The 24873-nt window shown below is 53.2% G+C and overlaps 1 protein-coding gene across 6 annotated transcripts; it reads left to right on the top strand.

The window, feature by feature from the left end:
• Positions 1 to 258: 258 nt before the first annotated feature.
• Positions 259 to 23240, top strand: LOC306954324 (ubiquitin carboxyl-terminal hydrolase 48; the record flags this gene model as incomplete). Of its 6 annotated transcripts, none has more annotated exons than XM_079545397.1 (27): positions 259 to 392; positions 906 to 1026; positions 1197 to 1347; positions 2538 to 2665; positions 4022 to 4146; positions 4454 to 4562; positions 5723 to 5856; positions 6089 to 6171; positions 6441 to 6620; positions 8679 to 8801; positions 10697 to 10846; positions 12938 to 13138; positions 14378 to 14492; positions 14630 to 14757; positions 16047 to 16118; positions 17474 to 17598; positions 17753 to 17875; positions 18475 to 18536; positions 19008 to 19118; positions 19720 to 19847; positions 20032 to 20138; positions 21408 to 21512; positions 22087 to 22242; positions 22481 to 22606; positions 22768 to 22816; positions 23092 to 23118; positions 23218 to 23240. In XM_079545397.1, 27 exons carry the CDS (start codon positions 259 to 261, stop codon positions 23238 to 23240), a joined length of 3096 nt encoding a protein of 1031 aa, XP_079401523.1. The 6 variants fall into 6 exon arrangements, with proteins under 6 accessions (XP_079401523.1, XP_079401521.1, XP_079401522.1 ...); XM_079545395.1 differs by having other exon boundaries at positions 14627 to 14757; XM_079545396.1 differs by having other exon boundaries at positions 8676 to 8801.
• Positions 23241 to 24873: the final 1633 nt, after the last annotated feature.

The following is a 24873-nucleotide window of genomic DNA, read 5'->3' as shown; positions in this document are numbered from 1 at the left end:
GTGCGTGAGACGGCGCGGGGCGGAGCTGACGGCCGCGGGGATCAAACCGGTCCGACCCGAGCGCTGCAGGACGGCCGCGGCGTCGCGTAATGGCGGCTGGAAGCGGCCTCGCCGGAAGCAGGCTCCGCCGGAGGTAGGCCCCGCCCGCTGCGTCGCGCAGGATGTGACGTCATCAACTCGCGCCACAACGGGCGTTACCGCGTCGCCGTTACCGGTCCTGACGGCGGCGGGGGGGGCCGGGTCGGGCCGGGGGCGGCGATGGCGCCACGGCTGCAGTTGGAGAAGGCGGCCTGGCGCTGGACCGAGACGGTGCCGCCCGAGGCGGTGACGCAGGAGCACATCGAAGCGGCCTATCGCGTCAGGCTGGAGCCCTGCCAGCGCGGCGCCTGCCGGTACGGGCGGGTCCGGCCCGAGCTCCCGGCCCCGGGCCTCGCTTCCTTCCCCCGTCTCCTTCCGCGGTCCCCGCTCTCCGCCTCCCCCCGGGGCTGTGTGGCAGCGGCTCTCCTCCGCTCCTGGACCTTCAGGGCCGTGGTTCTCCCCCAGCTCCCTCCGTTGCCCCCCGCGCTCCCCGGAGCGCTTTCCCGCGTTATCCCCGGAGCTTGGGGGTCCCTCTCCCTGTCTGTCCCCGGATATGCGGCCTGGGCTCGTTGGGGGCCCGCACCACTCCCTGCCCCCCCCCCCCCCCCCCCCCCCCCCTTTTGCTCCCTCCGGCTCTCAGCATGCCCCTGGGGCTCGCTTTCCATCCTCCCTCTGTGGGCTCCCCAGTTCTCTCACAGCCCTGTGTTTTGGGGAGGTGTGGGACGCTGCCAGTCCCCCTTGCTGTCCCCACCTTCCCCCCCGAGTTCCCAGACGAGGGGCTCTGTCCCTTCCATGGGTGACGGATGGTCCTGGTGCTGGTCCTGCAGGAGGAACTGCCGGGGAAACCCCAACTGCCTGGTGGGCATCGGGGAGCACGTTTGGCTGGGCGAGATTGACGAGAACAGCTTCCACAACATCGATGATCCCAACTGCGAGCGCCGCAAGAAGGTACAGCCTGCATCCTGACCCAGGACAAGGCGGGAGGCACCTCTGTGTCACACCTGTCCCAGCTGTTAGAGGGATGCACGGTGCCTCCGCTGCTCCCACCCCAACTGCTGCATTTCTGCTTGCTTCTCGGCAGTGGCAGATGATAACTGTTGCTTTCTTTCTCACACCAGAATGCATTTGTGGGCTTAAAGAACCTCGGCGCCACGTGCTATGTGAACACCTTCTTGCAGATGTGGTTTCTTAATCTGGAGCTCCGGCAAGCCCTCTACTTGTGTTCCAGCAATGAGCACACAGTCAGAAAGAGCATCCCCAAGGACAAAGGTCAGTAGAAACTTTTCACAGTAGGCTTTTTTTTTTTTTTTTTTTTTTTATTTTGCTGTGAGTGAAGAGGTCTTCCTCGTTTTCTTCTAAAACCTGGTGATGTAGAATTTGAGAGTGCGTTTGTGGTATAATGCTACAGCTGTTGGTTCCATCTCTGTGTGACTCTTCAAGTCCCTCACTCAGCTTTTAGGAGCAAATGAAGCTAAACCATCCTTATCATTTTTTTCAAATCACAGTGATCTGTTTTGATTAAAAACTCGCTTGGGATTTCTAGTTAGAAAGCTGTGCTTGGTGCCATGGATGGTGAGGATTCAGGTGCTGGATGTGAGGGGCTGTGCTGCTGCACCTTCTGCATGGTGCTGTGCTGGAGGCGTGCTCTGAGCCACCCCGCTTTTGCTGTACTCAGTGAACAGCACCTTGCTGTTTGGCTCGAGCTGTTTTCTGACAGCTCACGTTGGGCGCTGCGGGATGTTTGGCCTGTGCTGGGGCTTGGTGCTCTGTGGGCACCCAGCAGCAGCTCAGCTCCGACCTCTTTGCTCACTGCCTCTTCTCCCACGGAGTTGGAGGAAAGAACTGGGAGGAAAAAAATAGAGCTTGTGGGTAGAGATAAGAACTCTTTACTACAGCAGAAAAGGAAGAGGGAAATGAATGCGATGGTATTTTACTGAGTGTTTATAAAACAAGCGGTGCACGAGGCAGCTACTTATCACCTGCTGTCTGGTGCCCGGAGCAGTGGCTGTGGCTGCCACTCCAGTCTCAGTTTTCTGGTTTCACATGATGCCGTTTTTCATGAAATATCCCTTTGGCTGCTTTAGGTCAGCTCTCCTGCTTCTGTCCCTCCCAGCACCTCGTGCTCTCCAGCCCCCTGGCTAGCAGGGCAGAAGGAGCAGCTGGAAAGCTGAAACGTCCTTGGCTCTGTGCAGCACTGCTCAGCAACAGCTAAAGCATTGGGATGTTATCAGCGTTGTTTTTCTCCTAAACATAACATTGTACCAAACACTGTGGAGAAGATGAACTCTGTCTCTGCTGAAGCCAGGACAGTAAGCTGTCATCGCTGACATTAACCACATCAGATCTCATGATGGTTTAAAACAGCTCTACTAAAGTGTGATTTTTTTTTTTTTTTTTTTTTTTTTAGTTGTTCTTTGTACAGTTAACTTGTACAGTTTGTCTTTTTTTTTTTTTTATAGACTATGAGCCTCAGACCATCTGTGAGCATCTTCAGTACTTGTTTGCCTTGCTGCAGAACAGCAGAAGGCGATACATCGATCCCTCTGGGTTTGTCAAAGCCCTGGGCTTGGATACAGGCCAGCAGCAGGTAGGCTTGAGTCTTGCCTGTAATTACCTCCTCTAAGGAAGCGTGAAACTGCCCTTTTAGGTGTTATTTGAGCGATCTCTGAGCTGGGGTCTGCTGTTCAGCCTCATTTGTACAAACACAAAGGGAGGAGAAGTGCTTCAGGCCCTTCCTGGAGTGGGTGTAGGAGGAGGACTGGCACCGTTAGCACCTGCTCCAGAACACTGAGCTTGCTGAGGAGTGAGCCAGGACCACGTTTCCCAGAGTGAGAGGCACTGGGAAGGGCTTTGTACTGCAGAACTCCTCGGGGAGGCTGAGGTCCTGCACGAGTCTGTAAGCAGAGAACTTGCTTTTGGGAGAGGTGAGTGCAGTGTGGGGCTGCTCCGGATACTGAAGGGGGCTGAAGAGAAGGATAGAGCTTGCAAATGAGCTTTGAGTAGTAAGGGAGGACAGCTGAAATCGGAGCCAGAGCGCCGGCATACAATGCCTGGGGAGGATGAGGGAGGGGAAGGTCGCTCCTTGTCCTTGGGAAGGAAGTGGTCGTTAGTGACCAGTGATTAAAGGCCGGCCAAGTGCCACGTGCCGTTGTGACAGTGGTAGGAACCAGAGAGAGGAGCTGTGGGACCACAGCAGGCTCAGCACTGAGAGGAGAGCTGAGGGCTGGGCGGGCGAGGTGAAAGCCAGCTTGTTTTCTGGAGGAGGGAAGAGGCAGCACAGAAGGCAGAGTGCTGTGGGGAGAGGATTGCCCTAAGGGGTGTGGAGCAGCTCCTGGGCCTTGCAGGAGGAAGGGAGCAAAGCCACAGTGCAGCTTCTCAATTTTATTTCCCCCGTGTCGCTCGGTGCAGGCAGCTCGTATTGTGTGCTGAGGCTTTGACTAATGAGCGTTAACAAGACAGAAAGCTCTGCAGGAATGGCAGGCTGGTGAGATTGACTCCCACCCAGCCAGTGCTCTGCAAGCTGCTCCTGCATCCCCTTCAGAGCTGCTGTGATCTGGCAGGGCAGAGCAGCACGCCGTGTCTCCATGGCTGGGCAGCAGGAGCTGATGTCTGCACGCCAGGTGGAGCACGAAGGGATTGACGTGGTTAACGAGCCGCTGTTTTCCATCCAGAACCCTGCGAGCAGCGGGGCAGAAGTCAAAGCCACCCCAAGCTGCTGGCCCAGAGCCAGCCTCGCTCCTGCTGTGCTCTCACGCTGGGAGCCTTGTGCTCCTCTTAGGCAAATTCCTCTTTTCTTTAGTTCTCCCAACCGGTCTCTTTCTATTCAGGGCACGCTGGAGTCTCGGCGCAGGCTGTGTGTAGGGCTCTGTTAATTTGCAGTAAATTAGCAGTGATTGCGCTTTGTGCCATGGCGTATTGTTAAAACCTCGGCTTTCTGTTCCAGGATGCCCAGGAATTTTCCAAACTGTTCATGTCACTGCTTGAAGATACTTTATCCAAACAAAAAAATCCAGACGTTCGAAACATTGTTCAGAAACAGTTTTGTGGGGAGTACGCCTATGTCACGGTGTAAGTATGTGGTCTTTGGGAGGAATATTTAAATATTTGAGAAGGATATGAGGGGAAATTTCCCTCCTGACAGCTGGAGCAGGCAGGTAAGCTGCTGAAATGCTGTGTAGGAGGCTTCTGGAGTTGTAAGCAGGTGCTCCGTGTTTTACTGGTAGGTGCTGTTATCCTGCACGCTGTCCTGCAGTGTTGTGATGTGCCACGGTAGCTGTTTACGTAGCTACAGGGGGAGGGCTGCTGGTGGCTGGGGAGTTGCAACTCATCAGCTGGTGAACTTTTCTCATGCATTTGTGTTTTCTTGTTATTCTAGCTGCAACCAGTGTGGCAGGGAATCCAAACTCGTGTCTAAGTTTTATGAGCTGGAGTTAAACATCCAAGGGCACAAGCAGCTGACAGACTGCATAACAGAGTTTCTGAAGGTATGGGCTGGTTGATTTGTGAGCTGTGCTGTTCTCAGTGAGGTGTTTCTGTTCCCTCCATCAACTAACAGCTTCTCAGGTCGGTATGCTGCTGGAGCTGAGCTGACTCGGGGAGATGAATGCAAAAGGAAATGCTTTTATGTGAATCCAAAAAAGAGGACCCAGTCATGCACTCCAGCACTTCGGAAGCTGTGTTTAGTCATAATGCCTTCCCAGGAAAGCTGTGAAAAAGCCCCTGGAAAAAAAAAAGTCTGACCAAAAGTGCCTACGTGCTTTGTCATGGATAGCACCGGGAGAATGGCTGCTTTTTGTGTTGTCTATATCGGTGCTCATCTGCATAGCAACAGGAGGCATTCCCTGCTCTGAAACAGCTCTCAAAAAATACTAGCAAGGCCCCAGAGTGGCTGAGGGAACAGCTGCAAGTGCTCTGTTTTGACTCGAAAATCTGCTGGAATCTGGAGTTGCTGCCCTGGCAAAGGCTGGAGGCCTGGGTGCAGAGCTGACCTGCAGTGTGACGCTGCTCCTTCCAGGTGTGCTGGCAAAAACCACAGCGCTGTGTGCACACGAAGGGGTGGCTGCATGCAGGCAGCAGTGCTGCTGCCCTGACACGGGGAGCTTCCATCTGTGTGGTCCTCCTCCAAATGACACGGTTGGATTTGCAGTTCTCAGGCCTAATCCTGCCGCTGGCACTGTCCAGGCACAGACTCTCCTTTCTTTGGCTGATGTGTGTTTTTCTGGCCCCAAAGGACTGCGATTTCCAGGCTAGAATGTGGCTGTACATTAACTTGGTCTGCGTGATCTCCTAAAAGGGCAGTTGCTTTGTTTTCTTTTTCCTTAGCCCTAGTGGTATTAAACCAACTTGATGCACTTCGGTCAAGTGGAGAGCAAACCTGGCAGCCTTGTAAGCAGCCCGAGGTCTGGCTTGACATTTAAAGTGACAGAGGTCTGCTATGACTATGCTATGAAGTGCCCTTATTAGCCCAGAGGATTGCAAATTTCCGACCTGTAGATTATTTTGGAAGGCGGCTGGGTGGAGACTTCAATGATTAAAATAACTTCAGTGCTTTCCAGTCTCCCGTGGGTGGCTCGGGTTGAGGGGCTGACTGCAGGGGTAACCTGTTCTCAAGATCTTTCTTTCTGCCCCCCCCTCCCCCGGTCAGGAAGAAAAATTAGAAGGGGACAATCGTTATTTTTGCGAAACTTGTCAGAGTAAGCAGAATGCCACAAGGAAGATCAGGCTGCTAAGTCTTCCATGCACACTCAACCTGCAGCTGATGCGTTTCGTGTTTGACAGGTAAGCCTTCCTCTGGAGCGCGTGCTGTAAAAGCAGGAGTGCCTTGGGTGCTCGGAAGCCCTTTGGAAAGCCATCTGCTCTGCTCTTTCTGCATTGGTTTGAGATGTTGAGGATTGAGTGCGTGCATGAGCTTCTCTTGGGATGCTCGGTGGGCTTCGAGGAAAGTTACTGTGAGATGTGAACTGTTATTGCTGTCCCCTGAACTGAAGCTTGGCCATTTGCCTTCGCACAGACAAACTGGCCATAAGAAAAAGCTGAACACCTACATTGGCTTCTCTGAGCTGCTCGACATGAAGCCTTTTATGGAACAAAAAAGTGAGTAGCACGCTGTGGTAATTGGCAGTTACTTCTCAACAAACGAGAGGGGATCTTGTCTGAATCTGCTCATAGCTGAGGAGTTTGTCCAGAGCTGTTGGAAGCCTGAGCAGCAGCTGCCTGTGCCTAGCTGGGCAGGTTGCAGGAGTTCTAACTAGCAATGTGAAGAGGGCTTGGGCAGCTAGGTGCAGCCTTTGCATGCTACCCTGCAGAAAGCTGAAGTGCTGGGGAAGAAAGCAGGAGCTAAATAACCACTGTTTCCCTTCCAGGTGGTGTTTATGTATATGAACTGAGTGCTGTTCTCATACACCGAGGTGTGAGTGCATACTCAGGGCACTACATCGCCCACGTGAAGGACCCACAGACAGGAGAGTGGTACAAATTCAACGACGAAGACATCGAGAAGATGGAGGGCAAGAAACTGCAGCTGGGGATTGAGGAAGATCTAGGTAAAATCTTTGAGTTGTGAGTGCCCTTTTAAAATAACTCTTTTCACGGAGGCTGAATACGTGAAGGCCCTGATGCTCCTAAAAACAAAAGTGCTCCTACACATGCTGTCACATCTTAGCAGTAAGGTGTGAAATGGCAATTCTGTTAATTGCTGCCAGATCTTCACTGCAGCCCCATGCAAGTGTTTACGCGTGCCTCGTGATCATTCCCTTTCCTCTAGTATTTCTCTTGCTGCCACATAACATGCAGATAACACGCTGATAAGTTGTGCTGCTATCGGGGTGGAGCAGCTGCTTCCTTGGCCAGCGTGCAGGAGGAGGCTCAGGAGCAGATAACAGCACGGTTGTCAGTTTCCTTAACGCGCTGTTTTCATTTCCACGGCGTTGTTTTAATCTTTGGCTGTATTAGGAGGCGGCAGAGAGTTCAGACCAATCTCGGTCCAAAAAATCCAAGATAGCCTTTTTCAGTTTGTGCTTTTTGCTTTTCCTTGTGCTGCTGTCACCTCGCCTCCTGCTGGTGTCCTCTTACAGCGCCAGTAACCCATTCCCAAAACACTCTTCCACCTGGGTGCTTCTGTTGTGCTGCATTTCCAGCACCAGTCATTGGACTTGGTGAAACACTGCCTTTTTTTAAAGCATCCTTAAACAACAGCTTAATGAAGACGTGCCCTTAGGTTTGTGTCCTAAGCCGTGGGATGCTAGCCTGCCTCTCCTCTTGCCTATGCAACACCTGCAGGACGCCACTTTATTTTCAGCTCTCTTGCTAATAAACACCTTCTTGCATTTCATCAGGGTGTGCGTCAGTGCAGGCTGCCACCAGAGCAGCTTTGTCATCCTGTTAATGTTTGACTGCCCTGTGCTCTCAACCCAATTGTGAAGCTGGCTAGACATCTAGTGGTGTAAGGGAGGAAAATGAGCCCTGAGAGGAAATAAAATGTTCTCAGCCTTTTTTCTTTAACCTCCCAAGTTGCCCAGAGGAGCAAAATAAGATGCAGATGGACTGCTGTGGCCTTGACCCTCTAAAGGGTACTTAACTGCAAGAAAGTGTTCTTGCTGAAGAACAGGGCTGCTTGGGTGGAAATAAAGCATGCCTGGAAGCCCCGTCAGGCTGGACGGGGGCTTCATCACCAAATGTTAAGCAAAATAGGAAAGTACTGGTTTTAGTTGCCTACTCCAAGCAAAACTGGAATTTGAGAGTTGCTGTCTTCGTTACAAATGCATGCAGCAGCAGGAAGAGGTTGGCAATGAAAAGCAGAGGTCTGTTGTAGGGAAAGTCCTGAGGCCAGGCCTTGCTGATGGGAACAACTCAACATATTTGAAGAAAATGCAAAATAAAGACCCATCTTGGAAGTCCCCTGGATGGTGGAAGATGCTTGTAATTTTTCTCCAGGATTTGGGAGAGAAACAAAACGACACTTCCTAAAAACTATTTCAATATTTATTTTATGGTTTGACCTACAGAGGGTTGGGATTTTTTAGTATGTTTGTTTAGTATGTTTGTTTGTGAATTTTGACTCTGCAGCTGTAGACAAGTTTGCTGTCCTTGCCTGCAGTCTGGAAGCAGTTGCTCTTGCAACGCGAGCTTGCATCATACGACAGCTGCTCTGAGATGAGCATTTCCACGGCTGTTCGCCTCACCAGAGCTGCCCAGCAGAACTGTCCCTGTGTTGTTTTTACAGTTCACAGTTCTGTGCAAGTAGATTCTCTTCCCTGAGGATGTGACCCCTGTTCTTTGGTGTCAGGACACCAGCACTAACAACACGAGGCAGAAGAGGAATGTTTGTGCAAGAGCTGCTTTTGGCTTGGCAGGGCCGGGCTGGGGAGAGAAGAAAGCCTCTCTGGTGGAGGGTGGTTTACAGCAGGGCCCTCATTTAGTCCCTCTAACTGTCCTGCCTCCAGGAACGCTGGAAGGAGTTGGGCTTGCTTTGGGCTAACGTCTGGGCTGACGCCAGGCCTGCAGGAGGGTTGCCCAGCCAGGTGGCCAGCTCGGCCTGTTAAAGGGAAGCCCGTGAGTGAGCTTGTGTGTTCACTGTGTTCTGCTTCTGTGTCCCACAGCAGAGCCTTCAAAATCTCAGACCCGTAAACCTAAATGTGGGAAAGGGACGCACTGCTCACGCAACGCTTACATGCTGGTGTACAGGCTGCAGACCTGGGAAAAGTCACTGACGGTGGAAGTGCCAGGTAAGGGAGAGTACTGCTTGCCTCTCCACCTCTTCTGGAGCGCATCCGTGCTCAGGGCTGTGCTCAAAGGACATTTGCTGTCTGGTGCTGCACAGTGAATTGCTGTCGCAATGTGGATCACATGGAGCAAAATCTTTGCACTTCCCCAGCACTTGGATCATGTAAACCTGATAATGTCACCTCTGGGCCTGCTGGGGACGTCTTGTCCTATGGGAGGGGGTGAGGAGGGGGGCATGTCCCACTCGGGTTGACTGTCAGAGGGGGACGTGCTATGCTGGAGAGGAATAGTGCTGGTGTCTTCTGCAAGTGCTTAATCTCTGCCAAATTCAGGATAGATGGCATAAAAACAAGAGGCTGCGAGCCTTCAGCAAGAGCTGTGTGAGCACGCTCATATCTTGTTTTGGAGTTACCGGGGGTGGCAGAAATCCCTGTAGGTTTGCCCTGTGGATTTAATGATGCTCTGTGTTTGTGTGCTACTTGATCCGAGGTGTTAATTAGGCCCCTGGTGCTGGTGAGGCTGCAGTGTGCTGCTCCTTCTCCCTTTTCTGTGGAGCAGGGCCGATGGAGGTGTTGCTTCCCCTCAGAGCCGAACTGTGTGTCAGCATTCCTTGTCATTGAATGCAGGGGTGGGGGCCGGTGGTGGGGGTGAGCTGTACAGCTTTCTCCAACCCTCCAGGACCCCCCCGATCTCACAGCACCAAAGCTTTTCAGCCCTCCTCCCCCCCACCATTTCAACCTCAAAGCCCACCCTCCAGGCCTTGCAGCTCAGTGCTGGTTTGTGCTTCCCATCGGCCTTTCAGCCTCTTTGCTGAGCTCTCTTAGGCTCCCTTCCCTCCCACCCCTCTGCCCAAAACAATACTCGGCAAAACTTCCCCACCCAGCTCTGAATTCCTGAGCAGCCCTGTGGTTGCCTTTGTTTCACATGGAGGCGTGCCAGGTACATGGAGCAAAGGGCAGCCGTCAAGCCTGGTGGTTTTGGAGAGGCTTCATGCAACTGCAAATTCCAGGCATGTTGCTTTGATGCCGTTAAAAACGGCTCTTCCAGCACAGCAGAGAAGTGCAGTTTGGCTCCCCAGTGCTGACCTGAGGGCGGGCGGGTCTGGCTGCTGGTTCATGGTGCTGTGTGTTTTCCCAAGGTGGGTGCTGCACTCTCTGGCTGCGCAGGCATTCACTTTTCTGAAACATTTTAGCTTTTCAAACTACATCTAAATAGGAAAAGCCTTCAGATAAGCCACACAGCACCCCTCTGCCTTTTTCAGCATTGCAAGGGAAGTGCTTTATCTTTCTCCACTCCAAGTTTTTTTTTCCATCAATGACAGCAAAAGTTCCCATTACCTCCACCTCTGCGGCAAGGGGAGGATCTGCCCTGCATATCTCTGGTCTCATCAGGGCTTTGTGCCCTTGTTTGCAGCACAGGGCCTGCAGGTGCACCTGTGGGACAAGGAGCCCTCATTTCTGCCCGGAGAGCAGCAGCTCTTTGGCAGCAGGAGGAGCTGCTGGGCAGCAGGCAGGCAGCGCTGGGGCTGCTCTGTCCTTCCACAGCATTCACAGCCTCTGCACTTCACACGGCTGCCAGCGCTCGGCGTTGGCTGCTCGGCAGGCAGAGGTTTCTGCAGCACAGAAAGCACTGCTTCCCTGCACGGCCCTGGGTAAATGATTCTGTTGGGTGCCTTGTATCCTGCGGGACGGCAGCGTTTGATCATCTACTGCCATAAGTATTGGGAACGGCAGTGTCAGTGTGTTTTGCTTCCAGAACAACCTGATATGTCGGTAGCCACGGGGGGGGATTCTTGGGCTTAGTTGTTGTCCCTAATAACTGACTGTGGGGCCAGTGACCATCACTGCATTTCTCCCCGAGGTGAGAGGTGGCTTTTTCTTTTTCCCTTTCCCCACAGCTTTCCTGCAGGAGCTGGTGGAACGTGACAACTGCAAGTTTGAGGAGTGGTGCAACGAAATGGCCGAGATGCGCAAACAGAGCGTGGCCAGGGGCAAAATCAAGCACGAAGAGGTGAAGGAGCTCTACCAAAGGTTACCTGCTGAAGCTGGTCTGTAAGACATTGTGGTAGTCTCTTCTAGTAGCCCTCTGCTAAGATTAGTGATGTTGTATAACTAACCTGCAGCCCGGCCCTGTGGCTGCGGCCCTCTGGGCGAGGAAGGCGATCACTGCCTGTTGTTGCTGTGTGCATGCTTGGATTTGCTTCCCTTCACTTGCTTATCTGCCTTAACCTATTTTTCTCTCTTTTCGCTTGTTCTAATGGCCTTTGGCATTGCTAATTCCCTTCTTGCTCCATTCCTGTCAGTCTCCTGTGTGCTTCCATGCATTGTGACTGCTTGCTTCTGCCCGGTGAGCAGCTCGTCTCGTTAAGAGCTCAGTGGCATCGAGGCAGAATAACTGCCCAGTCTCCGATTGCCAACTCACGTCAAGCTGCAGTGCTGTTGGTCTAAATTAACCTGCAGGTACAGGAATGCTTGGCCTCCAGCAGAAAATGATTGGATTTATCATTGCTGAGGCTTCGAAGCTGCGTTCCTGAGCTTCGTAGCCTGCCTGATGAGTGACTGAGGTTAATCCTTTCCTCCTGCTCCCTGCATCTTGTTGCCTTAGCATGTCTGACCACCAGGATCCTTATCCCCTGCTGCCTTTCTCTCCCACCTTTTTCAAAGCAAGCATACAGGAGCTCGCTGTCTGCCCAGCGTGGGGAGATTCCCTTCACTCTACATCTCCTAAAAAGTCCCAGCAACTGGAATTAAAGACTTCCAGATGTTTGCGTGGCCCGTTAGACAGTTTGCATTGTTTCTAGCTTTTAGCTTGCTCCATGCTCAGAACCAGCAGCAAGATTTAAGGAGCTGAGCAGCAGCCTTTGGCTGAGGACTTAAACCTCTCCCCTGCATGTGTGCCTGCTTGGTCTGTGAGCCCAGGCTGGGAACACTGGAGCAAAATTCACGAACCAGGGGGTGTCACAGCTCAGCTGCAAGGCTGAGGGGTGTTAAAATGTCAGCCATAAATCAAAGCTGCGGTGGATGGTCGTGATGGAGGTATGAATATGCCATGAGTCACCATTAGAAAGGAGCAACAAGCACAGCCCTGGTGCATTTTTATCCCCTTCAGCAGCAACAGAACAGCTCGCTCTTGACAATCCTACCATGATAAAGGAATAAATCTCAGCTCCTCTGCTCCTGCTTTAAGGTGCTGCCCTGGGGACAGCGCTGCCCTCACTGCTGTCATAGCCTGAGTGGGGCAGTGCTGCTCAGAGCTGCTGCAGGCCCGTCCCTCAGGAGCTCTGCTTCTCCCTGCAGCTGTGCAGACACATTTTCCGCCAGCTTTGTAAAGCCTGCCTCAGGAAAAAGAAAAGCCCGTCCTTTCTGGGGGAGGCAGCTTTCATCCCTAACTAGCAAAGCCTTTCTGACAGTGCTGCAATTCTCCAGAGGTCACGGCTGTGCAGCTTGGCAGCATTGCGTAAGATGGAAACACTGCTGCTGGATCCTGCAGGAGAGAGGGTTTGACGCCAGGCCTCGCAAAGCCCCAGTGCAAGTTTGGGGGCTGAGTATTTTGCTGGAGCTTCTCTGTTGCTCCTAGGTGTGAAATGATGGATGTGTGTTAATCTGAAATGGGCAGAAGCACTGAGATGAGCCGCTTGGCCATGCATGCGTAGCCTCAGCAAGCAGCTTCACAATGCACCACTCCTTCTCTCAGTGTAACCATATGTGTTCTGTGGGTGTGTGCATCGCTGTGGGTCGTGGGGTGGAGGTGCAGGGTTGTCATACGAAGCCATCTCACAGCTTGTACCGATCTGACCCACCACTGACCCGAACCCTGGCTCTGTGCTTCCCCTTGAGCAGACAGGAGCGAGCCTGCTGCTCAGCTTCAAGAACAAAAAGAAATCGTTTGGATTAAAAAAAAAAACGGACCAGGTTACCGTTTGCACTGTAAATCTCCTTGTCTGCCTGGGCCAGAGTGGTAGAGCAGCCCGTGGGGCTGGGCGGGAGCTGCGGCACGTGTTTGCCAACTTGTCCCACGGAGATGGAGCTGCCACGTTTGGTTGTGAAGGTGCCGTTGGATATCAGAGTGATTACAGAATGCCATCTGCTGTGTGGCTGACACGCACGGGCTTGTTTCTCTCCTTGTTTTTCTATACCAGGTTCCCCGTACGACTTCATCTCTCTGGAATGGCTGCAGAAGTGGCTGGATGAGTCCACCCCTCCCAAACCCATAGACAACACAGCCTGCCTGTGCTCGCACGGGAAGCTGCATCCTGACAAGATATGCATCATGAAGAGGATATCTGAGTACGTGGCTGACTTCTTCTATAGGAGATACGGCGGGGGACCCAGGCTGAACGGTGAGGCTTGCAGGTCCCCCTCCTGCTCCTGCTGTCTGAGCATGTGCTCAAGCCTTGTTCTGGGCCCGAGCGCCTCGCTGGGCCATCCTTTATTACCATAACTTTATTTCTGTGCTGCCATTTCCGAGTGCTTCGTGGTGTTGTTTTTTTTTTTTTTTTTAATCACTCAATTATGTTAGCATCCAAATAAATACAGTTAGTCTGATTGCAGGGCTGGTTTCAGGCCTGAATCCTGCTCTGCCCTGGGAGAGCTGTGCACAGAGGAATTCCTGAGAAAGCAACAAAGTGAATTCTCTGAAATAGCATAACTTGCATGTGTCACCCCCCAGACTCTTCACAATGTTTTTTAAAGCCTGATAAGAAAATCTCTGTCCCCTCACCCCCACCCACCCCAGCCAGTCCTGGGCTGCCTCACCCGCTGGGAGCGCACACCCGTCAGTGAATATGCTGGTGCTGCACACATCTGCCATGCGTGTGATTTGTGGGCAGGGCTAGCTCTGCAGTCCCTGGGCATCTCTGAACCGAGCTCCAGGCTTGGTTCCCTTTGTAAAGGAGCTCAATAGCTCCCACTGAGACCAAATTAGCTCAGCTCCTGCTAGGCACTTATGGGGAAGAAATGCAGCCAGCAGAACATCCCATGATGCAGGAAGGCTTTCTGAAAACAGGGCAGCCGTTCTCAGTCAGCTGGAAAATCACCTGCATTTTCTTCATTGAGAATGACGGAGAGGAAAGGATGTGAGTGTGACCCCTGCTCCCATCCCGAGGAGTAAGACCATATGCAGGGCTGCTCCTGGTTCTGCGCAGTATCACAGGAGGTTTGGAGCTTTTCTGGGCTGTTAGCTGGTTGCTTGCAGGAGTTCCCTGAGCTGGGTGGCAGGGAGCCCTCTCTTCCCACGATGGCACCTCGGAGGTGTCTGCACGGCACCTCTGTGCCACAGAAGAGCAGTGACACAGCTTTGGGGTGCAAACCTCAGCCCCCCCTTCTGACTCCCACATTCACGTGTCAGTGCAAGCTCCCTCGCAGCTCTCTGCGTTCTGGTACCAACAAGCTGGTGGAACAGGCAGCACCTCAGCAAAGGAGTTGAACCATGGCAGTTCCCCTGCTTACATGCTGCCCCTCAGGTTGTGATGCAGGGTGACCGTGGTGTGCATGTCTTCCATGTGAGCTCTCAAACCAGCTAGATGCTCAGCTGCCTGTGCTGCAGTGTAACACAGTGTTTTTTTTCTCCCCCATCCCAGTCAAAGCACTTTGCAAGGACTGTGTGGTAGAAAGGTGTCGAATCCTGCGTCTGAAAAACCAGCTAAATGAAGACTACAAAACTGTCACCAACTTGCTGAAGATAACAGTCAAGGGGTACGTGAGTCCTGGTGCTTCTGACGTCGCCAGAGATGTTTTTAGCTGTGCTAATCAATGCCCAAGTAGCTTTTTCTCGAGCTTTTTCCATTTGGGCTGTGACTGGCATTGCTGACGCTGCTGTCTCCCCGCAGGAGCGATGGGTTTTGGGTTGGAAAGGCGTCCTTGCGGAGCTGGCGTCAGTTGGCTCTGGAGCAATTAAATGAGCAAGACGAAGACGCAGAGCACAGCAATGGAAAGCTGAATAGAAATGCACCAAACAAAGGTAGTTCTGCTGCCGTAGAGCTCCGCCAGCTCTGACTGATCCCCTGAACAAAAGACACGTCAGGTGTTCTGTGTGTTGTTTTACTTCCCTTTTATGAGCAGGGAGGGAAGGCACTTTGGGTGGTTTGATATCACACGGCCCTAATTTCAGGAGCCTTTTATTTGATAAGCTTCAAAACTGCTGGGTGATCTTCGTACCCAGAGAAGAAGATGAGGTAATGAGCAGCTTTACAGAGCTGTGTACGGTTACCACCCCAGACACATGATCTTTTCATCTACTTTTATCTGAATGAGAGTGCGCAGGGGAGGAAGAAACATGAAAATTATCCTGAGGATGTTTACTGCGAAGGCCTACGGATGAAACAGCACAGCTGGTGGAGCAGCACTGGCAAAACACGGTTTAGAAAAAAAATATCATGAATTGGATTCTCTTCTATCCCTGTATCATATGTTTGTGATGACGTGGGGGGATTTTTATTTGCCTTCTGTTCTCTAAACCCTTAGAAATTGGGTTCCCTTTGAGCTTTTTTCCTTTCATAACGGAGGGCAAGGAGCTCATTTGAATGGAAGTAGAGACGATCAGCTAATTGCATTGATGTCAGGCTGGAAAGCTCCGAGAGCATCAGATACTGCAGTGATGCTATCTGCAGGCTGCTGCTGGGGCTGGTGGCCTCCACTGAGAAAAGGGCACTTCTCTTCCCCGTGTCAGCAGCTGAGGGGCCGTCCCACGTCCCGTTCCGTGGATCACCTTGATCTCAGAGCAGGCTGCACCTCCCAGAAGTCCACTGTAACTGCTCACAAGCCAGCTTCCTCCTTAGTCACACTGCTGCAAACTGTTACATTGCTGTTTTTAATGTTGCTCCTATTTGATGGCCAATGCTTCTGTCTGCAGAGCAGTTCTAAACTCCAGTGTAGCAATGCTCGTGCTGGATATCAGAGCATGGAGCAGAGCAGACCGTGCTGTGATGCTCCGCTCTCACCTAGAGGTTGGGGTTAGCTCTGAGCAGCAAAGCCCTGCGGTGCTGCAGCTGGAACAAATGCACCCTTTGTCATCTCACAAAGGATGCTCTTGTGCTCCACGCACTTCAAAGCACTCCTACGTGCCACTGCCTGGCCTGCAGGCACACAGGCCCATGTGTTGGAGATTAACAGAATAACGCTTCCCAGGTTTCTCCTGGGCTGAGAACTGCTGAAGGGAAACCAGGCTTCTTCCCCCAAACGTTTTCCCCTTTCTTTCAGAGAAAAATGGCGCAATCTTCTTATTTTTATTTTATTTTATTTTTTAATTAGATGAAGCAAATGAGGAGAAGAGAGAGGAGGAAGAAGAGTTAAATTTTAATGAAGACATTGTTTGCCCACATGGTAAGTCTCTGCGGGGGATGGAGCTGAACACTTCTGTTGTTGCCCACTGCTCCAGATGTTAACTTCCTAGCCTGGGACCAACATGAGCAGTTACCACAGAAGCGCATTTTTATTCTCATTTTCACATTTCCTGACATTTAAAAACATGGAGCAAGTGGTGCAAAGGGCACGAGCACAGCCCGGCCCCTCGGGAGGAATGCGGGTGCTGCATAGGGGTGCAGCATTACTCTGAGAGCAGGGGGAGATGCTGGAGAAAGCAGGCAGCATCAGATCGTTCTCCCTGTGTCAGAAGCTAGCCCAGGAGCACTTACGCACAACTGCAGAAACTGCTGTTTCTGTTTGCAGCCAGGGCACCGGGGCGAATTGATTCCCCCACCTGCTGTGCTTCGGTGTCCACTTACATCAGGCTGTGACCTGGTGTTGGCTGTTTTGCTTGGTGCTTTGCTTGGTTGGCCAAGCAAAGTGTTTGGGCCTCACTTCGTGCCCGACCTGCCTGCGTTCTGCTGGAGGCTCCTGTTGGCAGGCGTCCATCAATTAGCAGCACACCTCCTGCCGTTAGGGCTCATCAAGGCTGTAGGTTAATGGCGTTTGAACACCTTGTCACAGTGCTACCCGCTTTTCAGAGAGCGTAGTTCCCAGTGCAGCAAAGTTGCTGCTGGCAAACAGGAGCACTTAATGCAGGCATGCAGCATGGAAGCAGGCTGCTAGGGCTGTGGCAGTGTTGTGCTGCTCAGCTGCCCGCTGATCCGATGCTTTGGGCCATATGGAGCACAGGGGCTCCTGGCAGGCTGTGTTTCACCTGCTGGAGGTAAGCTTTGGCTCCTCATGGAGAACAGCCCTCCCACATCTGTGTACTTCACATGTTCCTCCACAGTGTATGGGCTGAGGTGTAGTTTGGGTAATTGGGCCTTAATTAATTGCTGGTTGTTGTGATGCATGGGGCAGCTGAGGTTACGCAGCAGTGATTGTGTTTGCTGAGGGTGCAGGAAGCACTCGGCTCCTGTTGCACAGGGCATGGGTTTGTCTGCAGCCTGCAAAACAGAGTCGCCCTGACATCTCAGCTTTATAGCCATGGTCAGAGAGCAGCAGCCCATTGCAGTCCTTGGTTCTCCAGGCATCTCCCCTCCCCGTGGTCTCTATCCACTGCTTGAGGCTCTGAAACCTAAATGTGAATTCAGGCTTTTTGGCCGTCAGAGCAGAGAAACAATGAAGTTGAAGGTGACTTTGTGTATTAGTTGGGCTCTTTTTGCTGACACGAATGCCTTCCCCCACGCTGATACCCACTAATCTCCTCAATCTGGTTCGGTCGCTGAGCACGGTGGGGCAAAGCCCTTCTCCTGCCTGTCTCCCTGCAGGTGACCTGTGCATATCCGAGAACGAGAGGAGGGTGGTGTCGAAGGAAGCCTGGAAGAAGCTCAAGCAATATTTCCCAAAGGCCCCTGAGTTCCCAAATAACAAAGAGTGCTGTTCCCAATGCAAGGTATCTGAATAGCAGACAACACAGCCCCTCCGCTGGCTGTAAATACGTGGCCATGTTTCTGGTTTCCTCTTTGACGTTCTCCAGTACAGTGGGGAAAAACAATGTCACCTGTGAATAGCTGCTAGGAACTGAAGCACCAACCTGTTTTGTGCAGATTTTGGAGCGCGAAGGAGAAGAAAATGAAGCACTGCACAAGATGATGGCCAGTGAGCAGAAGACATCCCTCCAGAACTTGTTCCACGACAAATGCCGGCCTTGCCTGGGCAGCTGGCCACAGGTAGGGGCCAGGGGGAGGTTTTGGGTGGAAGCTGTACCCCTGCTGAGCTGCTCTGGCGCCGAGCCCTGCCTTTGGAACACGGGAGTCCTCGTGTGCCACCCAGCTGTCGCTGGCCTGGAGTCAGATAAGCGGAGTGGCATTTCTCGATGGTTACATCCATCCCTGGAAGTACCGACGCAGCGCAGCCCTGCTGATAGTGTTCAGAAAGTGGGGGCAGGTGGGGTGGTGTCACCCCATGCTCGGGGTACACAGAGGGATCTGCTTCAGTGCCCCCCAGTCCCGAGGAGTGGTACTCAGCCAAAGGAGCCCCAGTGCCGGAGAGCTGCTCTGGGGAAATGGCCGTTTCCTGCTATGAATTACAGGTAATTGGATCTGAAGCTAAATTAACTTTGTAATAAACACAAGATTAGTAATGTAAGTGCTCGGTACTTGATCTCAAATTATTTTACTTGGCTTTCCCAGCGCGCTTGGATGGAGTTGTCATGGTAAAAATGCTGAGGTCTCAAAGAGAATGAGCGCTGCAGAAAAAGCTGAACAGTCATTGCCTCTCTGTTGTTGGGTTAATTAACAGAAGGCCGTGGGGTTTTTTTCCCTTCCAGGAGACAGACGAGCTGTATATTGTTTCACAGTTCTTCGTAGAAGAATGGAGGAAATTTGTCAGGTAACTGGGCTGAGCACTTTGGTACTTTCTGTTTGGTTTTGGGGCTTTGAGTTGGTGTTGCCCAGAGCTGTGTGCGTAGAAACAAGGAAGCTGGTTTGGAAGGACTTGGACCCTGCACTTGCAGCAATTGTAATACACTGCAAGAATCTGAATTTCCTTGTTTACCATGCCTTAACCAGATGGTCAGATTAGATAGTAACCTGATTAGTTTTTTCATCTGCCTGGAGCTGTATCCCAGGCAGAGGTCACCGTTGCCATGGGCTGCGTGTGGTGCGGGCTGTGCGGGACAGGAGCGCAGTTTTGCAGTGCTCAGGAGCACAGCTCTGATGCCGTGTCGGTGGCAGTGTCACATTCCCCATTGGAATGTCACCCGCACATACCCACCTGCGATTTCCTTTTCTTGCTGCCTGCAGACTTGTGCTTTCTTGCTCTCTGTGCCATAACTTCCCCCATTTCCCTTTGCCCGAGCAGGAGGCCGACGCGGTGCAGCCCCGTTTCCTCGCTGGGGAACAGTGCTCTGCTCTGCCCCCATGGGGGCCTCATGTTCACCTATGCTTCCATGACCAAAGAAGACTCCAAGCTGTGAGTTCCTTCTCCTCTCACCTCTGCCTTGCCCTGAGAGCCCCGGGGAGCTTCCCAAAGCTCACTGAGCTATGGGCGACCCAGGAGCACGCGCTCCCCCCCAAACAAAGGGAGCGCAGCTGCTTCCTCAGGCATATCTCACTATAAATTTCCATGCAGGGCGAGACCCAAATTGTCCAAGGATGCTGGCTCAGGAAAAAAGAGCTTACTTAAGCTTGGCTAGTTCCTAACAATAGCCTACCCGGAGCCTGACTGGGGCGTAGCAACATCTAGCTGCTGAAGCTTTGCTTTCCCTGAGACTTGCCCCCGGAGCGCCGGGCGCTGGGCTGGAGTTAATGCTCCGCAGCCTTGCTTCTGCAGCGAGGCAGAACTAACAGCAGCAGACCTTCCACTTCTCTCCTCCTCCCTCTGGCCATGCTGGGCATGGCTGGAGCTCAGCAGCGTCACTAAGGACACGCTGCTGTGCCTCCGTTACCTTGGGCACGCTGGGGCTGCAGACGGGTTCTGCTGCTCTCGCAGTAGCAGACTGGGAGGAAGAGGGGAGGCTGTTCTGGGCTCGGCGTTCCCATGTCATAAAGCACGTTCTCGTTTCTTTGCACAGTATAGCTCTAATATGGCCCAGCGAGTGGGAGAGGATTCAAAAGCTCTTTGTGGTGGATCACGTCATCAAAATCACCCGCACACGAGTAGCCGGGGAGCCCGAGAGCGCACTGTACAGCTCCGAGCCCCGTGAGTGAGCTTTCCTGCCGCGTTGCTCCGCGGTGCTGCGGGACCCGGCCCTGCTTGGGCACATCCCTGTGGATCCTGCTGAGCTGCGCTGTGGGTTGGCGAGGAACAGCGCCGGGCAGGTGCAGTGCTTGCTGTCTCCAAGGAGCTGAAGCAATTAAATGCCTTTTCCTTTGTGCCTCCCCAGAACTGTGTCCAGAGTGCAGAGAAGGGCTGTTGTGCCAGCAGCAGCGGGACTTACGCGAGTACACCCAAGCGACCATCTACATCCATAAAGTGGTGGATAATAAAAAGGTACAGATCTCTCCTTCGGCCCTCCCTCATCCCAGCACCATTTCACTGTTCAGAAGCTGCCCCAACTGTGAACCCACGTGGCCAGACGAGTGGCTGTCTGCAGGCAGGGCAAGGCAGCTCACAGGCTTCTGCTGATTTCTTTCTCCCTCCCAGCCCTGTTCTGAGGGATGAGGTGGAACCCGGAGATCTGCAACTAAGCTGTCAGAGCGGAGCACAGAATGTGGTCTGGAGCCACTGTTGTGGCTTTGCAGCCTGCCTAGGGGCTGAATCCCAGCGCGGTGCTTGGCTCCAGTGCGGAGGAGGGCTTTTTGTCGTGGTGCTGGACAGGGCTGTGAGAACAGGCTGCTATTCTTCACCCGGCAGCTGGGGCTGGCAAGAGGGGGCGAGAGCTGGCACGCTGATCCCTCGTTGGTGGGGCAGTGCCCACAACAGTGCTCAGAACCACTGCTCCCCTCCTGCCAGCTCTGCCTCACAGTCAGGGAGCGTTTCCCAGCGGGAAGCCACGGCCCCGTGCAGTCAGCAGTCAGCATAGGGCAGCACTGCTGGAATCCAGAAGGCTCTAGGGATGCTGCAGTTGGTGCCGGACAGCTGGGAGTTGCAGTCTTGAACTTCAGAGACCTGGATGGGGAAGGGAGCTGTTGGACAGCTGGGGTGCAGAGCGCAGCTGTGCTCCCTGCAGACTGCAGGCAGAGCGTGGCCGTGCAGCGCCCAGCAGAGCCGTGCAGCCTGCGGGAGGTGAACAGGGTGTTGCGTTCTGTACGTTGGTGTCAATTATTTAGATTTCATTTTACTTACAAACTGCAGACCCATAAATAACAGCGGTGAGTGCCTCTTTCGGGCTGCTGCAGGGATGGATAAGTGTATAATTTACAGATAATACTCCTTTCTCGGGGTTAGGGCTTTCGTAATACACTTAGTTGAGTGGAGGAGCAGCCAGCTAATGGGAAAGAAATCAGTGCAGGCCCCCAGAGACGTTCCCTTTGCCTGGAGAGGTCTGGAGCTGCAGGAAGCAGGATGTCCCCGCAGTGGGGTTTGCTTGGCCACCAGCAGCTGCAGTCCAACAGAGCAGCTCCAGAGCTGCATCTTCTCCCAGGCCTGGTCCCTATGGCTCAGTGCAGCTGGGGGGAGAGTGTTCCCCGAGCACGTGGAGCAGATCTCTGGGTTTCTCTAGCTCGGTTCATTTGATCAAGGTGGCATCCTTGAAGTCTTGAAAGCTGTTTGCCATGATGTGACAGTCTGGGTTATGGAGAATGATTTTTATGACTTCAGGTAATGAAGGATGCTGCTCCGGAGCTGAACGTGAGCAGCTCAGAAGCTGAAGAGGAAAGGGAGGAAAACAAGCCAGAGGGGGAGCAAGACCCAGATTTTAACCAGGTAGAGATCAAAACACTGCGAGGTTCCTCTGCTCTGCACCAGCCTCTTTGAATCAGTGTGATGGAACAGCTCTCCTCTGTTTGCATCTTATGGGGCAGAGGGAAAGCAGCAGTGCCCATGTGTCCCATCCTGGCAGTCATACTACACATTTTGTCTCCGTTTGCATTACTGGGGCTGGTTTTGTGCCTGCACTCTTTGGTTTTAAAGCCAGCTAAGTCAAAAGCCTCTGCTGAGAGACCTGCCCACTTGATGTTTGGGTCACCCCGAATCCTCTTATTTCTGATGCTACGTCCCAAATGGAAGGACAATGGGGCCTGTGCCTCCTGGCACCAGGGCACTGCTGGTGCTGTATCACAGTGCAGGTGACACCACGGTGCAGAGGAGGGATCACTGCGACATCAGGATAAGCTCAGTGCTGATGCTAGGAGCAGAAGTTGAAGTTTCTTTGGTCTTCCTACTCTCCTGGTGGTGCTGCATGTGTCAGTGCTCCCCTGGGGCAGTGCTGCAGCCTGGGAGGGAGCTGTGAGCTGTGCAGTGCCCGCGGTTGAGCTCCTCATGCCTGGCTCTCTTTCAGAGCAACAGTGGTGCGAAGCGCCAGAAGCTTTCACACCAGAGCTACGTCTCCTACCAAAAGCAGGGCATCCGGCGGAGCACCCGGCACCGGAAGGTCAGGGGGGAGAAAGCACTGCTCGTTTCTGCTAACCAAACATTGAAAGAGCTGAAAATACAGGTAAGGCGGACTTGCTGCAAGAAATGTGTCTTCTGGAATAAAAAACCCACGAGGTTAATAGTCAGGAGAGCGCAGCTGGGAGGAGATGGAGGGAAGAGTTTGAGTCCCCAGCGGCGGCAATGTGTGTCTGTGTGCAATGTCTGTGTGTGTGTGTGCGCTGCACGCGGTCTTTTTGTGCAGCTCAGCAGTATGTTTTTTCCTCCGCACAAAACCAGCGTGTCTCATTGTGTTGGCACAGATCATGCATGCATTTTCAGTTGCTCCCTTCGACCAGAACTTGTCCATCAATGGGAAGATCCTGAGCGACGACACAGCGACGCTCGGCAGCCTGGGCGTCATCCCCGAGTCCGTCATCCTGCTCAAGGTAAGGCAGGAGCAGCGCGGCTCTGGGAGGAAGGAAAGCAGAGAGCTGAGCTGCTTTGCTGGGCTCTTCCCTTGCAGCTTTTTGGGGAAGAAGAGCCTCCTTAAGGAGCGTGACCCCATGCACTCTGCCGGGCGCTCGGTAACTGTCCTCTTTGCTTTCAGGCTGATGAGCCAATTGCGGATTATGCGGCGATGGACGATGTGATGCAAGGTGAGGGAGGGCAGCCCTGTGTGCTTGGGGGGGAGGTCTGGGATTTGGGAGGCTGCCTTGCTGCTGTGCTTCTGGCAGGGACAGGGGCGGCTGTGTAGGGCTGTGTTGGCTTTGGGTTGAAACGTGAGGGGAAAATTGAGATGTTGAAGCTTTCCTGCGGCTGTCGGCTGGAGGTGCAGCTGAGTGCCACAGCGCGCTGCGCTCACACAAAGGATCCTTTTAGAAGTGACTGTCAGGAGACTTCTAACATGATGTCTCTCTCTTCCCATCCCCAGTTTGTATGCCTGAAGAAGGATTTAAAGGTGAGAGTCTTGCCCCTCCCCTTTTACTGAAGCCCATGCTGACTTCAGCTCCGCCTCGCCAGCGCTGTAACTGTCGGCTGGTTGTCTCCTTGCTCCCAGGGACTGGCTTACTCGGACACTGATGGCTTTACAAGCACTGGCAGACCAGAAGAGAAGAGGATTTGACATGGTAGGGCATTTAGAGAGAAGGTGGATACGGGACTGAACTCTTGACTCTTCCAGAAGGCAGAAGCCCATTCTGAAATGACTGCCCCCAAAATGCCTTATGTCAAAGCAGATTGCACTGAAGGACATCCTGACTTCAAGAGAACGTTCCCCATTTTATATTTAATAAAGCAACAGTAGGGTTGGAAAGTGTAGCAGCAGAGGCAGCGTGTGCCAGGTTCAGGCAGATGTTTGCAGCAGGGGAGGCGGGGGCCTCGTCTGTCCCAGAGGAGTTGTGATGCGGTCGATCAAAACCAGCTCCATCCATTCTCCGGTAACTCTTTAGGCGTAACCTGCTTCCAGATAATCCCCTCTTTGATCCGCTATTCCTCTTTCAGTACAGCATGAAAGTAAAGAAATTGTTCGTTGTGAGGAATGTCTTCATCCATTTCCCTGCAGTGTGAGCCCTGCGCTCCCAGGGCCGGGCTGCCCGCACCGCACTGCTCGCCTTCGCAGCTTCACTTTCAGGCGCGACCGCTCCGAGTAACCGCACGGTCTCTCTCTCTGTGAACTGTGTTTTTAGAAACGTGGGCTGTTTTAATGACTTTTGATAACATCTTTCTCTGGTCCGTTACTGCCGGGAGCCCTCTGCCCCTTGCTTCGGACCCATCAGGGCTGCGTGGGCCCTGGCGAGAGGTTTTCCCTCTGTTCTTGTTTTCAGGAATGCACTAATTAATTTTTTTACATCTCCAGCTCCCAGAAAGGATCTCTCCCTCTCCCCAGTTGCGTGTTTGTAGCAGGAGCTAGTGTTACCACTTCCAGACTTGAGGAAAGAAAAAAAAAAAAAAGGGCACTGTTGAGGTATCTTCATAATAAAGTTAGACATTTCTCGTTCTGTCAGAGGTTTGTGGCCGCTGTTCTGGGCACCCTGCTCTCCCCTGGGCCTGCAGCCTTCCTGGCTGTTGGCACCCACTGCTTTCCTTGAGTGCAGCCCACGTGCTCCCATGCCCTGGGCCAGGCGATGCTTGGCAGCCCTTCCCTAGCAGATGCAGTGCTGGCTCGTGCTGTGGGACAGAGCTGCCCACATCCCTGCATGCCTCCAGCCTGGGCAGCTGTGGGGCTGAGCCCTTGGTGCTCCTGTGCTGGCACTGGGCCCTATGAGTGCTCCCTGGGTGCAGCAGCTTGGTGTCAGCCCCTGGCACCTGGCGTGCAGCAGTCTGTGCCAGCCCTTCCCCAAGTCACTGCCTTCCTCCTGCAGCCCAGGTCGTGGCTCTGGGGGATGCTGAGGAGTCCTGGGGGCACCCATGGCATGGGGGCTGGATGGATGGCTGGACTCTGGGCTCCAGTGGTGGGAGATTAAATGGACAGATAGAATCACTGGCCACCAGAGTTGGGATGTTGAACGAGTGGAGGGACGGACAGGTGGACTCAGTCATGCACCAGGGCTAGGAGAATGGCAGATGGGAAGAGGGGTAGACAGACTCACTCTGGGCACTAGGGAGGGACAGATGGATATATGGACTCACTCCGGACACCAGGGATGACAGGACAGATGAATGGAGGGGAGAGTGAAAGGATGGACAGACAGATGGACTCGCTCTGGGCGCCAGA

This window comes from Tetrao urogallus, assembly GCF_951394365.1.
Source record: "Tetrao urogallus genome assembly, chromosome: 21".
NCBI lineage: Eukaryota > Metazoa > Chordata > Aves > Galliformes > Phasianidae > Tetrao > Tetrao urogallus.
The sequence above is the reverse complement of the archived record's forward strand: the minus strand, read 5'-3'. Positions and strand labels throughout refer to the sequence as shown.